The sequence below is a fragment of the Sparus aurata genome, chromosome 16 (genome assembly GCF_900880675.1).
Source record: "Sparus aurata chromosome 16, fSpaAur1.1, whole genome shotgun sequence".
Classification (NCBI taxonomy): domain Eukaryota; kingdom Metazoa; phylum Chordata; class Actinopteri; order Spariformes; family Sparidae; genus Sparus; species Sparus aurata.
In genome coordinates, this window is record NC_044202.1 from 1,318,594 (window position 1) to 1,336,454 (window position 17,861).

The 17,861-nt window shown below is 42.6% G+C and overlaps 1 protein-coding gene across 1 annotated transcript; it reads right to left on the reverse strand.

Moving 5' to 3' along the window:
* Positions 1–6,523: 6,523 nt before the first annotated feature.
* LOC115597254 (neuronal PAS domain-containing protein 3-like) lies at positions 6,524–16,090 on the reverse strand. The gene is made up of 3 exons (XM_030443019.1): positions 15,945–16,090; positions 15,053–15,168; positions 6,524–10,164 (listed from the first exon to the last, which is right to left on the reverse strand). Exons 1-3 carry the CDS (start codon positions 16,088–16,090, stop codon positions 8,528–8,530), a joined length of 1,899 nt encoding a protein of 632 aa, XP_030298879.1. The 3' UTR covers positions 6,524–8,527.
* Positions 16,091–17,861: the final 1,771 nt, after the last annotated feature.

The following is a 17,861-nucleotide window of genomic DNA, read 5'->3' on the forward strand; positions in this document are numbered from 1 at the left end:
TGTGACTATCTAAACAGATATAAAGTTCTGCAGGTGCTGATGAATGATGAGCTCACCTGTAGTTTCACCGTTGATCCTCTGGATGTCTCTGCAGCTCCACTCTGGTGAAAACACACCTCACCTCTCCACCTGCTCTGTGTGAACCAGTGTCTAACTCTGTGAGAAGAAGAAGGAGAAGAGAGTGTCAGCTGAGGGTAACATACCTCCACAATGTTTAAATGTTACGCTCTATTATCAATATCTGCCTTCCCTTTTAATCGGGCCGGATTCTTCTACTTCCTCCACAGCAGATGGTTGAAGGTCAGCAGCTCTGTAGACCAGACTCAGTGCAAAAAATGTGAGATTTACAAAAAGACCAAAAGAAAACATGGGACGTTTGAGAAAACAAGGAAAGAAAAAAGGACACAGAGAAACCTGCAGCCTAACAACACCTGCCACACCAAACTCCATTTAAAAAAAGTGCCATTTTAAAGGAATATCATCAATATTCATTCACAGAAGCCTCAAATTTTGATTGTCAACAGGCATCTTTGTATTAAATCCTTTTGTCAGACTTACCTCTATAGACCAAACTCCATTCAAAAATGTGCCATTTTAACAGTACAATGCTTGTTGACCATCATTTTGTATTATTTTCTTTTAAATTGTGGTTTATCTTTAAACGGTACTCTGTCTTCATGTTTCAGCAAATAAACTTCAATTAAATAAACTAAATACACATAAATACTTATTTTATGTAGACTTAATGTTTAATGTGTAATCCTCATGTTAAATGCAAAAATAAGGCGCCTCGATGTTTTCACTGAATTTAAAAGAAGACGTCCTAAATATTTAATTCCATGTAAACTACGCCGGGCTCGCTCTGACTGCAGGTTCAGATAACAGACTTGAACATGTGGAGAGGGGTTCATTAAAACTGATCTCTTCAGATCTCTGGCTCTAATGACTGACAGCATCGACACCGAGCCTGACGCTCGTTAGTGCTGTGATGGTCGATTACTGCTGATGACCTCACAGCTGTAGCTTCAACAGCAGCGAGCGAGCAGCCTCTGGTTGACAGGAGGTCAAAGGTCAGCTGATGTTCTGTCTGTCTGTAGGAGGACACAGTGTAGGAAGTCTGATGATGTTATTAAATCTCTTTCATAGACTCACCTCGACAGACCAAACTCCATTCAAAAATGTGTCACTTTAACAATAATCTGCTTGTTGACCTTCAAATTTTATTATCTTCTTTTACATGTTGGTTTATCTTTGCACAATATTTAGTTTTACTGTTTCAACATAATTTTTGTTCCAGAGTAACATGATGATAAAAAGGTAATAAACATAAAAAAAACCAAAAAAACCTTTACTTCCTCTGAAGGGCTGGAATATAACATCCAGTTAGAATTTCAAAATAAAGCTCCGCACATAAGTAGCATAAAAAAGACCTAAAAGTCATACTTGAGTTGAATGTAATGATATCACGTTAAAATACTAATTATTTAGGACTAGCACTCTAGTAAAAGTCTTAAGTATCAAAAGTACAAGTAAGTGTAAATTAGAAATACATTTGAGTCCCATATTAATATTATTATATCAAATATTATATATTAAATCTGCTTGCCGATAATATTTTAAATGTTAAATTCAATAGTAAAATAGTAAAAAAGTACAATATTAGTGGAGTGAAAGTAAAAAGTGGTCCTTGAGTAAATCTAATTTAATGTCATATTATGACTTCTGGACTGTTGTTAACGGTGTCAAACGCTCATTAAGTTCAGGCTCCAAAACTTGAGGTTAGGTTGAGGAAAATACACGGCATTTATAAACGTTAACTTATTTAATAAAAACGTACCTAAACAAATATATTTTGACTTTTGTTAATAAACAGGACACAAATTGAGAAAAGCTTGTGTTTTTATCTGACTGATTATTCAGGATACAAAACTGCTCCTGCAGTTAAAGAGCAATTACATATTTTTTCATAGAGTGCTGCAAATATATTATATACTTTACTGTCATTTTGGATTTCTGTCTCAGTTCCTTCTGTATTATTTGACTTTGTGACCGTCTGAGCGGCGAGCAGTAAAACCAGAATGACAGCAGAGAGTGATTATAGACATAAAATAATATTTTTCCTCTCTCTCTTCCACTTACTCACTGATCTACTGAGAATTATCTCTCTGCAGACTGTAAGAGACTGAAATGATCCCACAATGCAACATGAAACACAGAATAGCATTTTTCTCCGGGAACTAAAACGTCACATCGTGTCTTCAGTAGCGACGGCGTGTCTCTAAAATGCTTCTACAGATTTTGGTGATGTTTTGACTTCTGGTGCATGTTGGGAATTAGTGAGATCAGCCCCCGAGTTTTCATCTCTAACGCTTTGTTTCATCATCCGTCCGTCACGGCTGATGATGAAAGGCCGCTCGTTACGCCTGCGGTGAACGACGGGCGCTGTCGGATCTAAATTCCACATCAGACCTCCTCACTGAGACGGACAGCCAGGGGTTATTAGAAGGAGCTTCAGGTCCGAGCACCTCATCACACACACACACACACACACACACACCAGCGCTGCCTGTGATCTATCATTCATGTGCGCTCATTTAAAATAGTGTGAAATATTTAAAGTTGGCTGGTCGGCCTCAGAGGGTCGACTGACTGACCTCTCGGCTCTTATTACTGCATGAGGAGGAGGAGGAGGAGGAGGAGGAGGAGAGGAGGTAATAAAAGGGAGAGACACGAGGAGGCCTGGATACAAGAGATGGATGGATATAAATAATCAGACTGAACGCAGCGTGATTTATCTCCATTTTACGAACTACGTTTAACTACTTCCTGTGTCGACGGCCTCCGATCACGTTCTTTTTCATCGTGGAGTAAAACAACCCCGCAAAAAGTCGCACGATTAAATCATTTTATCTGTTAGCGCTAAACCGGACGTTAGCCGGCTCGACTCGAAGCCTCCTCGTGCTTTTTTTGGCTTCAAAACGCCACCTAGCAGCTTCCAACGTGTGTCCAGATGTATATAACATCCTTGCGCTGCGGTTTGGGCCAAACAAGCTGCAATACCGCGAGTGGCCACCGGAAGCAGTGCAGCAAAAAATTCCTCCGAGGCCCAAAAAACAGACATCTGTAGTTACAGTTTTAATCCATGGATGTTTTATATTTTTAAAACTATGAATAAGATTAGAAAAGTGATTTAATAATCTGTGATGTCATCACAATGTAAAGTCAGTGGGTGGAGCAGGAGCTCATGGGCGGGGCCAGCGGGGGAAACTGGGCCACATAACCAGGAAGTAAACAAGGAATCCAGAATTTCTCGTTGGTTTGACTGTCCGTCATCTTTCCATCTGGTATTGAGTTCTTCTATATAAATCTATACTTCAAAATGTTACCAAGCACGTTATTCTACATAAAACACACAAAACACCTCATTAAATGTTCAACTTAATTATAAAACACTTACAGTTGCTAACATGTTTCTAAATGAGACAACAGATGTTGCGATCGATGGACTGAGACCACAACGCATCAGGAAACTGTTCAACGAGGTCATAAATCAAGTGAGAAGTCGGGTAATTTTCTCATAAGCTTACACACAATCAAACTAATTTTTGAAACCAGTGCAGTCGCCCCCTGGTGCTCGGACCCCTCAGAAACCTTCCTGTGTGCAGGCAGATAATAAAGTGACACCGTATCAGTGTTGATTTCACCGTCAGTGAGCCCCAGATCACCACAGCCGTTAACAGTATTTTCCCAAGTGAGCAAGTCGTCGTCTCCGCAGCAGAGAAACGTACCTGAAGGTTACAACGCCTCCGGGCCGCCCTCACTGTGCCGCATCTCCTCTGATCTTTCCAACAAAACGCTGCGAGGGAAGGTCAAGGAGACGCAGTGACAGAGAGAAATGCATTTAGTTTTGTTTTTTACCTCCCTCAAATCTTAATGAGCACACGTTCAAAACAAACAGGAAGTAAAGAGGAAGAAAAGCAGGAATACTGATGTAGAAGCTTTTGTAATATTTCAGGGCGAGGGATGGCTGAATGTGTCAAACAGAAGAAATGATGCAAGCTGGTAACAAATTCGAGAGAAATTTTTATTATGAATATGGCACCTGTAAGATGGTCAAAACCGGGTTACAGAAAGACGACCATGTGTGTGACATGTTCCTCTGATCGGATGAGAACCTAGTAAACTTATAAAAGAACAACTGCTATAAAAATGAAGTATGTACATTTTCGGATTTGCAGCATTATTCATGGTAAATGAACTCAAAAAGATGTCTTTTGAAAATAATAATAATAATAATAATAATAATAATAATAATAATAATAAAAAATAAGCCAGGCACTCAAAGTTAGCATCAGTTAGTCGTGTGTTTTTTTCCCCTCTTCTGCGAGGGGAAAAAAATCAAAACAAAAAAATAGAAATGTACCATAGTTTTCTCTTTTTTAATATTTTAATTTGTTTGTATTTAGAATTTTATAACACTGTTAACATTGATAATAAGAGATTCCCTCTCTCCCGTATTTCAGCTACTTGGCACCAAGTTCCTCATAAAAGAATCTGTATAATTGTACAAGAAATAGTTAAAAACACAGACACAGTTTCTTCACAGGTAAATGAAGTGATTTTTCAATATTTGTAATTCTTAAACACTATGTATTTTTGACAGCAGCTGTGATTAAGGTTTTTAACGTTTTTAAAATCACCAGCAAAGTTTTCATTTTTCGACATAAAACACAGAAAAAACATTGAAACAGCTTGGACCGGCTGTTTGGTTTTTGTTACATGTGGGTGTATTTCCTGGTTTCGTCTGAGTTATGTTCCCCCCACCCCCCGACCCGACCCGACCCAGAAACAGAATCCCCTTGTCTTTACCAAATGGGGCCCTGCCATCCGTTTGTGCCCCGCCCCCCCTGCTTTCACGCAAAAACCACCAAAAGTAGAAAACGCTAAAATCCAGAGGAGCGCGGAAACAAAATGCTCCTGAAATGACTGAATTTAACATTCAACCACAGACGACCCACCAATCAAACCGACAGATCGAGCGGCCCGGATCACATTCATCTTCTTCAACACAAAAATAAATAAATTCCATCGTTAAATTCCAGAAGCAGTTTTTTTTGTTGTTGTTGTTTTACATGTTAGTCGCAGTAACAAGACATTGATTCTCCACAGAAAGCACAGACGCTACAGATTGTTTTTCCTGATGTGAGGGGGGGGGGATTGGAGGCCGGGTGGGTTTTTGACAATACAGACTTTTATTCTTCCGACAGGCCTCCATCGCGTCCCCCCGTTTGGGCTCGACAGACTTAAAAAAACACAAGAAACCGCTGGACCGAAAAGTTAGAACGGAAAGAACGAGGGATCGATCACGTGAAACGCATCGGACGAACTTACTAAACATGCAGTTCAGTTTTTCCAAAACACCTATAAAAATAGATTTATAGTGCGAAATATTTTTTTCTTCTTTTAATTTCTTTAGAAATCTTTAAAACCGTTTTTTATTACGTGTCCTGAAATAGTGATTTTTTTTTTTCTCCCCCCTTGAACCACTTGTGTAACTTTGTTCGTCCCGTGAGAGAAGTTTGCGCAGGAAGTCAACAAGTTCGGTGAGAACCAATGAAATACACCCAATGCACACAAGACGCCCCAAGGGACTCTGGGAAATGTTTCACAACTGAGGCTTTTGTGGTTTTTCCGGGACTACATCTAAAAATGCTACTTTAGGCTTTTCCTCATCATAATTTAATTCTCTATAGTGTAAATATTTATTAGTCATTCAATACTTTGTACGCGAGAGCCGGAAACTGCGATTCCCAGAATTCCTTAGTGGCAAAAAACATGGCTCCATAAACCTTTGAGCTAGTTAAAGAATCTTTTTCATCTCTGAGAGAAAGGACAGCAAGATAAAGAGGTTTGTATAAGACTACACAACAGCAAAAAGCAACAGCAGAGAGAGAAAGAGAAGAAGGATTTAGAAAACCTGAACAGAAAACGAAAGAAGAGGTCTTACAAAGACAAAAAGGAAGCAGCGAGGAAAAAAAAGGTGGACTCTACAAACGTTTTTTTAGTTTTTTTGCAAAGGCCACCGAACACGAAATTCCACAAACCTCCACTGGTTTCACTAAGACTGCAGATAGAGGGAGGTGGAGAAGGAGACGGGGCGCGAGGGAAAGAGGGACGTCAGACTCCGCCCCCTCTGTCTCTCGCTTTAAGCCCCGCCCATCGCCCCTCCCCCACACTAGAGAGAGCACAGAGAAGACAAAGGACAAAAACAGCTACAGTAGCTCAGTATATACTGCATATAGTCAACACACACAGAGAGAGAAGTCGCCATGAAAGACTTTTTGACAGCCAGTGACACTAAACACATCGGTAACACGTTTTTACGGCGTAATCACACTGGGTAATAAGGATGACGGGATGGTAAAGACGGGGCTGTCAACTTTAAAAAGATGGATGTCGTGACAGTTTTTTTTTTTTTTTTTATACTTTTTTTTACCGCTTTAATTTTTACTTGTTCTCATCATTTTTTTTTTTTTTTTTTTTGGAAACTCTTTTTACCCAAAAAAGTAGAGAGAAAAAATAAAAGTTACAAATGAACGAGAATCACAGTGCTGTAAAACACCAAACTTGTGAGATTTAAACATTTCATTTTTTTGGCAACGGAGGCTCGGGAAGAAGAAACACAAAACATAAAGAACAACGACCAAGACGACATTGTTTAAAGGAATGTGATTATTTTTTTCTCTTCCTCAAAAAATTCATATTCTTTTTTTTTCTTGTAGTTATTGGATTGATTGTTTGATTGATTTGATTGATTGAAAATGCATGTCTTTTATTACAATCTCCTTGTTGATATGTGGTTTTTAATCACAGGGTCCGGCGATGAGATGGAAGAGAGTGGATTGTTTAGAAAAAAATCTCGTGGAGGTGATTCTGGTTTAGGAAGAAGACGACGAAGAAGAGGAGGAGGAGGAGGAGGAGGAGAGGACGAAGAAAGTAGTCGCACAAAATAAAAAACAGTGATCAAACAGGAGCCGGTCGAGGTTTTCAACATTCATTTTTCAAGTTAGTGACACTAGTGTATTAGCCTCAGTTTCACTGAGAATCAAAAGTGATTAAGTTAGAAAATACAAAACAAGTAAAAATAAAATTATGTAGCCTAAAATTCAACCAATCAACTCCATGTTGCCATGCGGAGCTGCCCCTCATGGCCCAATCAGATTATTTTAGACAAGCGAAGGGGGGATATGTAGATGACACATGGAGATGTCGTTGATTTAGAGGTTCTTAAGGTTCTTGCTGTGTTTCTGACTTTCCTGAAGGTCAGATGAGAAAAAAAAAGACTTTAAAATTGTTCCCCCTCCAAAACCGAAAAAAACAAAAAACCAACGATCAGTCTGTCAACGAGCTGTGGGTTCGTTTACAGCACCCACATCAGCCAGCTGAATCAGGGTTACTGGACGGTCGGTAGCACCATGAATCTGTAGATCGACAGGCAGAAATGTAGACGGAGAGATTATAGATCAGGTAGACGGAGAGAGAGAACGATAGATTGAGATGGGAAGAGATGTCGAGGAGGTTATGTTTGGTGCGAGACCTGTAGGTAAACTCCTGGGATAAAAGAGGAAGTAGTAACATTCGATAATTCACAGGTCATTACCCGGTTGAAATTGCTTTTTTATGTTTTTCTTCTTAATGCTTGATTTGTAAGTTAAATCTGAGCTAGAATATTTTATAAAAAAAAAACAAATAAAAGAAAGAAAAGAGAGAAAAACAGCATTAATTCTCTAAACTATTCCCTCAATCGAGAAACGTCCTCAAAAACCTTTTTTCAAAAGATTATCTCTGAGACCTGTCTGAGGTGCAACAGCGCTCCCTCTTCTCGGTTTAAAAACTTTCTCTTCAAGCCTTGATCACATCAAGATACATACGGAGGAGCGCCACGTAGAGTTTTCTGTCCGTTACAAATCCCTGTACCGTCCTCCTTTAAATACACACAATCAGCATCTTCATAAAGACGCAACAGAAAACAAGTCAAATAATAAAAATTATCTCCGTCAGGCTCCGGCGGAGTCCGTAGGCAATATGAATTCTCTGTAGGCAAAAAAGGAAATTCTTTACAATAAAGAATAGTCTGTTTTTTTTTTTTGTTCATTTGTTCGAGAGAAAAAAAACGTTGCTGATCGCAAGAAACAGGAGCGAAGAGAGAGAGACGGAGAGGAGGAGGAGGAGGAAGATGAGGAGGAGGAGGAGGAGAGAAAAAAGATAGAAAAAGAGGGACATGTTTGAGGGTCATTCATGTCTATTACACAAGCTCAGTTGCTCAGATTCAAAGTGCTAGAGTACATTTGTCATCCTTTCCTGTCCTTTCTCCCCTCTCGGAAACACAGTGCTGTGTTGATAAAAGATAGTAAGTAAATAGTCTTTCATGTTTTTTTTTTTGTTTTTTTTTACTAGTGAGTAGTCTTTTACTTTGACACAGTTGTTGATTCCAGGAACACAGTAATACGGTCTTGAATGTTTTGCGTTAATCCTCCTTCCTCTCCAGACTTGTCTGCGTGGTGTGGATCCCGTTGCTGTACACCGGGAACGGTAGCGTCGAGAAAAGTCCCTCCGCCGTGGTGAAAACGTTGGCCGCCGTCGGCATCTGGCCTCCCAGGGCACCGTTGGCGCCCGTCACAGCCGGAGATCCAACGAATGGGCCGGCGGCTGCTGCTGCCGACATGTTGAGCCTGTGGACGTGGTGGTAGAGCATCTCCATGGGCGTCTTAGGGTCCAGGCCGAACCCCGAGCTGTCAACAAAGTTCATGGCAGCGTTGGGAAGGAGGTTGCCTTGCGCCATGGCCAGGGTGACGTCCGCCGGTGCGTACCTGATGGTCCCGGTGGTGTAGACCCGTGGAGCCGTCGTGTTAGTGGATGCCAGAGTCCCCGTGACCCGGTGGACCAACGGGAGCACCACATTACTGGCCTGCAGACGCTGTAGCGCCTCGAGATCACCAGAGTACAGCAGTGAGGAGGAAGAAGTTGATGAGGACGAGGAGGATGAGGAAGAGGAGGAAGTGGTCGGAGTGCCTTGTTGCTTGTCCCGTGGGGAGGCGGAGAGAGGAGGGGACAGGGGGTCAGCAGAGGAGGCGCTGGAGGGAGGAGCTAAACTCGCAGCACTGGAAGCGGAGGACGGGGCGGAGCTTCCGTTGTAAGGAGGCTTCCTTACTCCTCCTGCTCCTCCTTCGGTTCCCGGAGGGGTGAGGACGGAGTCGGGGATGGCCACCTGGAGAGCGCCTCCCTGGGGTGAGGGGAAGGTCTCATGGCTGCCCGGAGGGGCCGGCTTGGAGGTCATGCTGTACGGGGACTCGTTTCTGGAAATTTCTCTGTTGGGCGGGAAGTTCCAGATGCTGCTGTCGTTGTCGAAGTTGATCGGCTCTGCCATCTCCGTCTTGATTTTCAGGACCGAGGACGCTGCACCTGCGCTGTTAGGGGAGCCGGAGGAGGTGAGGAGGTGGGAGGAGCTGGCGGATGTGGCCTGTGAGGGGTCAACCAGCGGTGTGGTATCGCCCATGGCACTGGGGCTCGGTGTGGTCGAGGACAGACGGAGTCTTCTGCTTCGGGATCCGTCCCATTTCTGCACTTTCCTCCTCTTCCGCCTCTTCTGGAGCTTGTTTCCTGCGTTGGCGCTGTCGCAGTCCTGCACGTCTCCGTCCTCCTCCTCCTCGTCATCGTCCTCGTCCTCCTCTTCCTCCTCCTCCTCTGATGAAGATGTTTGCGAGTTGTGCAACTGTACTTCTTCCCCTTCTCCGTAGTGCTCTACTTTAATGTGAAGCCCGCCAAGATTACCCAATCCTCCGATGGCACCCAGTCCTCCCAACCCTCCCAGTCCTGCTAACCTCCCCAGCCTTCCTCCTCCTCCTCCTCCCCCTCCTCCTCCACCACCTCCGCCTCCTCCCGTTGCCTCCTCCTGTTCCTCCACCTCTCCGTCTGAAGGTTCCAGGCTGTCGTCACTGTCCTGGCTCTCTGGGTTGCTCGAGCTGTCTCCTTCTTCCTGCCGCTTCATTTCCTGTTCGGAGGAGCAGTGTGGTTGGCCGGGCTGCTGCTGACGTTTACTGTCCGTCTCCGGGTCCTCGCTGCGTTCTGCCTGGTGACCCGGCTTCCCTTCGGACTTCTCGTTGTCTGTTGGGTAAAGAGGTAAGTTGGTTAAGATCTAAGAATCTGTGTAACAACACTTTGATCTGTAGCGACTTCAGGACATTTTTAGTGATTGTAAGTTTGCCTTACAAACGTGCCTGTTGGTTGTTTGGTCTTTCACTTTGCTCAAGACTGAAATATTTCAACAAATATTTAAAGTTTACAATGAAACTTGTTTGAGATCCTTGGTTTGTGTATCCGCCAGGGTGGGAATTTCACGGCGGCCACGGCAGCCACGGCCCCACTGCCCCACTCTCTGGCCTCTGTGCCCCTGGCCCGGTCAGCGTAGGGTTCTTGCCTTGAATTACAGACACCCGAGTGCACAGTAGTCACACAGTAACTTCAGTGAGTGGAGGGTGGAGTCTCATCATCACGATGATCTCACATGAAAGCCTCTCAAACAGCAGCAGCGTCTCAAAACAGAAAAATGAAACTTACAGCACAGCGAGCGAGCGCAGCCGGTTCTGATGGTAGGATTTAGTTCGGTAAAGTTGGAAACAGATTTGAACCTCCTGGATCAAATCTGATCTAACTCAAAAGCGAAACATTGTTAAAACACAATTGACGACTCTTAACTACCGTAGTAAGTTAGACAACGAGCTACAACCGTATTTTCATCAAAACGAGCGTCTGGACATTAACTCTGGTCTGTATGGTCAGCCAGCTGTGGGACGAGGGCGCAGGGACCGTTTACAAACTGTAACACCAAAAAGAGATTCTACAAAAAATATTCAATAATTATTCACTGTAGTGTCACCAAAATCACTCCACACATCAGTGGTCTCCTGCTGGTTATCATAAATTTTTTTGTTTGGAAGAAATGTGCTTTGGCATAATTTGGGGGAATTTCTATTGGGAGAAATATTCAATACCGTCACTAATATTCAGTGTAGTGTCACCAAAATTTTTCATTTAAAAAATAAAAATGTTTTCTAATGTAACATTAACTTGCTATAAATTAGGATGATATGGTATCAATGTGAAAGGTAAATCATCAAATTTTACTCAATGGCCTTGGTGCCCCTAAAATGATGAAATTCCCACCCTGGTATCCGCAATCCTGAGTTTACTGCTTTCTCTTTCTGAATGACGAAAACGGACTACCGCCATCGGGTGGTAAGAAGAATTACTTCAAACAATGACATAATCGACTGAATGACAACCGTGAAAAACATTTATGAAGACAGGGAGGTCAGCCTTATACACACCCCTTCAAAATAAGATAACGACTCCCATTTTTAAGCGTTGACAGTTTAATTCTTACCAAAGAAACAAATCATTCTTGCATAAAAATAAAAGCAACAGGCGAGTCATTAAAACCCGTCTCGTCTCGACTAAGATCTTCAGGATTCAGGCGGTGTGTTTGACTCCCAGGTGTTGATCTTTTATGTTTCCAGACAGGATTTCCGTGTGTTGTGTTGTGTTGTGGACGCACTGATGTGTGTTCAGTATCTGTAGCTGCTGCTGTTCAGGCATGTTGGCTCTGTCCAGCCCATTACACACACCACACACACACACTTCAAACCCTGCCAGCGCACACTGAGGCCAGCGGCTGCCCAGCTGGCAGCGCTCGGACTCCCTCATGGCACCTGAAATGTCGACTCAATTGCCGTGTCTGGGGAAAACCTTGTATCTTCATTAAGTGCGCTTTCCAAGCAAAACAGATTTATTCTCAGGCTGGAATCAAAACCGGAGCTGCGGTTTTAAGTGTTTCCCAGGGAGGGCTTGGTTTGGTTTATTGACTGAGCCTGTAAAAATGTCATACATCAGGATTTGTCAGGTTTCAAACCAAAAGGACCTGGACTTCTTTATGCTGTTGGTCCAAAATCTGTCAAACGTTATCAAAACAGAAAAAGATACCATCAAGTTGCATTATGGGTTGTTTTTTGGAACTTAACCTGAACTCGAAAGGCTTAGGCGATTTTGATTTTGACTATACTTCTTAAAATCTGACTTTTGATGGATCCTTCTTCCGTGAGTATAAAAATAAAGAGGCTTGTTGCTCCATGATGCGATCAGGAAGGGAACGTATGGAGGACCGACACACACGAGCCAACATCATACATAAATAAATGATTCAATACTTTAAGTAAATGATATTAAATGCCCCAGATATTAATATACAGACAAGAAAAAAAAGAAAAATCATCACTTGTCCCTCAGGGCTTCCGTAGTTTAACTAACATGTTTATTATTTTACCATTTATTTTTCATAAATTCATCAATTTCTAATTTACACATTTGTTTATTCAGGATTACTTCTCTTCAGATTTTTTTATCCACAAACTTATTTGTCTTTCTGTGCATCATGGGATCAACTTTTCATCAACTGATTGATCAACATCGTCAGCGTAGATTGATTATTCATGCCTTGATCGCGTCCTCAGTTGGTCTTACATGTAAATTAATGCCAACAATCGAAAGTCCCAGTAATGAAAATCAACATTTTTCTCTTGACTTTTACATTTTCCACTCTCATGCAAAGTAAAGCGTAACACTGGCTTGTCTGTATCTTTCTTAGTAATCTCGCGACCAAAATCAACAATCATTAGTAAATAACTCTGAGTCTGTTGGGTGTTGACAGTGAAACTAGATTTTGTCCCAGAAGTTTCCTGATGTTCACCATCCTTTTAAATCAAACAATGAAGAGGAAGTAGTTCATTTATTTGGGTCTATTTTCAGCGGCGGATTAATCCACATTGGGTGCTGTAGTGAGTGTTATCAACACTCCTTTTTGATTTTATAATGTGCTCAAACGAATGTCACGTACAGATAATTTAATTTTATCATTCGAGTAAAATGTGTCAGCATCTGTAAATAATTCTGTTAGTCTTGATTGATCTGGAACTCACTTCTGAGGCTGTTCTGTAAACCATTTTCTTATTAACAACCTTAAAGATAACAGTGAACTGACTCTTCTCTTCTCATTGTTCTTACGTTGTATTACACAAATGAAACAATAATAAAAACACAGAGAAAAAGCCTCTTTCTGTTTTTTGGCACCTTGGCTCGCGTCCTCTCCGGCTCTGTGTAAACTCTGTCCTAACAGAACAAAGGTCAAAGGTCAGACATCTCATTTTAGGCGGTGTTGAGTGTGAGCACCTCGGGCCTGTTGGAGCGGCTGAAGCTGGACGCCTCCCGCAGCAGCTGGCGTCAGTTTACAGCCGACAGCGTGCCAGAATCATTCTCCTGCAGCAAGAATAACAGCTGGCACTGATTCTCATCATGCCAACACAGGCTGCAGGACTTGATAATATTATGCTCAAGGTGGAGGCCATGTATTGGTTTAAATTCAGCTCCGCTGGCAGCGTGCGAGCTTTGTCTTCTGCAGAATTGGCTGCTTGAAATGTCGGTGACACACAGTTAAGTTAATCCTTGATTTATATTTCTGGATCTGAATTCAGACGTCAGTGTTTTAAACATCTAATTTATTCTCTTGTGTGAATGCTCGCATTAGCTGAAGGTCCCTGCAGTGGAAGGTTTTAACAGAAATATTTTAATATGAAATGTTTTGTTATTTTTCATTTCATTCTAATCTCGTAAGTGGCTCAAAAAATGAGCTGTTGTTAAGGTTTAACTGTTGATAATGTCACTTGTTAGACATGATTTGATCCTTCTATCTGGTGTCAGATCACCTAAAGACGCATCCAAGGACGTACGAGAAGTAAACAAGTCGCCATTACTGCGATGGCGTCTCTTTTACAGGATCCACGTGTTTGATTATAAGCTGTCTGGAGAAGTGAACGTTTACTTTTGACAACGATGTCGAGCAAATCTGGAAGAAGCTGCGTTATGACAGACTTCAACTCTTCAATTATTATTGATGAACTTATTACATCATTTTCATATTTTGATTACAGTAATTTGACCCTTTTCAGCTAAAGCGAACCAAGTGTTGGTTCTGGTGCTAGACCGTTGTGTTGCATCATTGGGTCACTGTACGTTTCATTAGTTTACCAGCATTGCTGACAAAATCTTAGTGGACTACATCGACTCTTTACAAGTGTTGCTCCTGGTTTTGCACGCCTTCATTACTGTTCCTGACCACAGGTGCTTCCTTTGTTTATCCTCCTGTGGGTCAGTCAGAACATCCTACAGTCGCTCTGGTTGTTAAAAAATGGCGGTCATAAAATATAAACAAAGCAAAACACAGTATGAAATTGTGTTTTCCTTTAAGGGTTGTTTATTCTATTCTACATATTGATGACTTGTTGAGACAGAGGAGTGAAGCTCTGCTCTCAAAGGTTTCTGTTTTGATAAAGAGTCTCTTGCCGGGCTGCAGAAGTCGCCACATTTAACGTGGAAGTTAGAAACACTGTCGACATCACAGACATGGAAATGTGGAGAAGCAGCTGCATGCGGCGGCGTCGTGCTGGTAAACGTGGGATGTCGCTGCACCTCTTGGAGGCTGTTCTGTGCAGCTTTGTGGCCTTTTTTGTGTTGCCGTGTGAAGTTTGGAGGTATTTCTGCGGCGCTCTGTGGAGTTATGCCGTGTTTTATGTCATTCGGTGGCAGTTTGCAGCGCTGCCAGTGAGTGCTCAGTCCCTGCAGCGGTTGGCGTTCATCGCCATCCAGCCTGGCACGGATGGCACACTGGCACCAACTGATAAAATATCTTTGGCTTCTCTTATTCAGGCTGTATCTCTTACTGCTGCTTATTATACTGGAAACAATTTGGAGAGGTGTTTTGTAAAGAGTCGAACAGGTTTTAAAAGAACGCTGTCAGAATATTTGTCTGTTAATAAACATCTTCCTCTCGAGGGCAGCGTTTCTACTCTCGTCTCCTGTCTTTGTCTCCCTCCCAACCTTTCCTCAGTAAAACATTTCATCTCATCATCTCCTGATGATATGTAATGCTTCTTTTTCCACCTACCAGAGTTTTCTTTGGACTCAGACTCAGAGTCGGAGGTTTCGGAGGACTCGGATGTTTTCTCGGGCAGGTTGGGGAGCTGAGCGATGTCCATGGGCGTGTCTTTGTACTCCGGATTGCTGTGGAGAAACACAAGAAGATGGTTTTTACACATTAGCTCATTTATTCCCTCTCTGATACTCTGATGGCTTCATACAATTCTTTTCTTTTTCTAGTTCCAGTTTCTGGAGCTTCACAGCAAAACAGCGTTGCAGCAATTCTCCAAAACACCTGAAGACGCTGAAGACTTCAGACAACCCTTCAGACGAGATGCACGCTAACGCTTTAGCTTAGCGGCTACAGTGAAGATTCCAGCTTTAAAAAGGGTGCAAATAACGTGTTTTCAAATCAGTTTGGGATCTGGAGACTTGGATTACATCGGACGAGCTGTATGGAGCCAATTTCTGTTTATTCTTGGTTGTTTTTCACGTCCCCGAGCTGCTTCAGTTGTTTAGCAGAATGCTGCAGCTCTGTTTTACTGTGAAGCTCCAGAACTGTTCTGTGGACTACGACACTTCGACTGACTTTTACTACTCAGTAAACAGAAAGTAAGAACGCAGAAAAGGTTTCTGGTGTCTCATGTTTAATCACACAGCAGAATCCTCATATTTAATGTGCATTTGTGTAAATTAATAGTGTAATTTCCATCGAATAAATTAACATAACTACTTGATTAAGTGGTTGCATTTATGCATTTATGCATTCATCCATCATCGTTTGCTTTTTGTTGCGTTTATGTGCATATTCGTTCATTAGTCTAATCTCTGGCCTCTCCGAACATCTTCACTCATGACAGATTAAGTTTGGTAAACGTGTAGATCGGATCAATCTGTCAGCTACGATGGCGACCTCTGACCTGAGGACGTAGTTGACCCAGATGATGTTCTTCTCGCTGGCGTTCTTGGCGTTGATGGCGATGGTGGCACTGGACTGGATCCAGATGTACCCGCCGTTCTTCTGGATCCACCGGTAGTACTTCGTCACACTCTGACCCTTATTCATCACTGAGAGAGAGAAGGGAGGTTTGTTATGTCAGGCAGGATTTTGTTTGATACTCTGAGCCAATCAGCTTGTTCGCCATGAGAGGAAGAAATGGACAAAAGAGGGGCGAGAGAGAATAGGTGAGAGAGAGAGAGAGAGAGGGAGAGGGAGGGAGGGAGGGTCAGTCATCAGATGTCAGGTGACAGCTGGCTGAGAGCTGCTCTGCTGCTGCCGTCATTAATCAGACCAACACACACTGCCAGCCGCTGAGTGTGTGTGTGTGTGTGTGTGTGTGTGTGTGTGTGTGTGTGTGTGTGTTTGTGTAGCTTGTTTCTGTGTGTGTCTGTCAGACCTGAGACTCTGAAAACACACCGTGTCCATAATGTGTTTTTCCAGCTGATACGAACATGTCAAGTTTTACTAAACCAGAACTTCACCTGTTGACTGTTAGCACGTTAGCATACCTGAGAAGACCAGTGTTTCTGTTCAGTGCAAGCGAAGCTGATTTTTGTCTTGTGTCAACAACATAACCACTGTCCAGATATTAGCTGTAGGCTAGCTAGCAACAGAAGCGCACACTGTCACACTGAAATTGGCTTTTTGCTAACCTGACGCCACAGATTCGTCTGGGTAGGCGGCGCTAGAAACGGTTTGGACCCGGCAAGGGCAGCTGATAAATCAAACTAACTGAACTCTCCAGTTCTGATATATCTGATGCTGTGGCAGCGACACTAACCTCTGGATGAGTCACCATTGTTGTTTTACAACCAACAGCCACCTATCAGGCTCGTGTCTGCAGCGAGGTTGCTCCAGAGTTACAGATGCAAACAGAAAGTCCTCTGTTTGTTGGAGAAAGTGCAGATTGACTATTTCCACAATATGTGAGCTTATAAGCTGCTAACTAATGAGCACTGCCATGTCAGTAGCAACAGCAGCTATGGAAGTGATCACTAATTTAGAAAAATTTAGATGAAAGAAATACGTCAGTTTAATAGTTGTGACCTCAGCGTGAGACTCCATCTCATCCACACTTTTGCTAACTGTAGCATGTTAGCCTGCCTTGTCACGGAGCCCCCTAAAGGTCATTGTGAGAATCTGTTCAGGACTACTTTTGTGTTATATCAGAATCACAACACTCCTGCAGCAAAGAGCGAGAGAGAGGACGTGTGATCGGCAGCAGAAGACGGGAGAGAGGCTGAAGAGGTCGGTGTGTTTACCTGCACAACAACAGCTGAAACAGACTTTACCAGAGCTGCGTTTGAGTCAAACATAAAGAATGGAACCAGTAGTTTTTGAGAACTTGGTTGTGATCCATAATAATGTTAAACTTGATCCCTCAATGACTATAAATATGATATAAATCAGACTTTGTAAAAGGAACATTTTTAAAATAAATACTGACAGAAAGGTGAGTGTTACCAGTTTCACTGGGGATAATAAAGTTTGACTTTAATCATTTAACACTTATTGACCACCGTCGGCCTCTCAACCTTCCTGTTTTCCATTCATCATTTCTTTATTTCCTCTTCAACACATCACAACCCCAAAAAACTGCAAACACAGATTCTTATACACAACTTTTACCTTTTTCTGCGTTGTATTTATGCTTTTTTAACCTCGATGATAACAACACACAAACCTGAACAAACTGCAGTACCGCCCACTCTCCACCAGATAGTGCTGTGTCACTGTGACGGGTTCCTGTGGCCTCTGGAGGTGGCAGCCCCCTCCTCCACCCTCCTCCACCCTCCTCCACCCCTGCTCCGCCCTGCGACGGCACGCAGGCAATAAA

What these genes read in the sequence shown, in the direction of transcription:
- LOC115597254 (XM_030443019.1), bottom strand. Translation starts at nt 16,090, where the DNA reads ATGAATAAGGGTCAGAGTGTGACGAAGTACTACCGGTGGATCCAGAAG. An exon ending in TGGGTCAACTACGTCCTCAG is followed by an intron (nt 15,169 to 15,944) that starts GTCAGAGGTCGC and finishes GTTTCTCCACAG; the next exon opens with CAATCCGGAGTACAAAGACA. An exon ending in TGAGTCCAAAGAAAACTCTG is followed by an intron (nt 10,165 to 15,052) that starts GTAGGTGGAAAA and finishes TTTACCCAACAG; the next exon opens with ACAACGAGAAGTCCGAAGGG.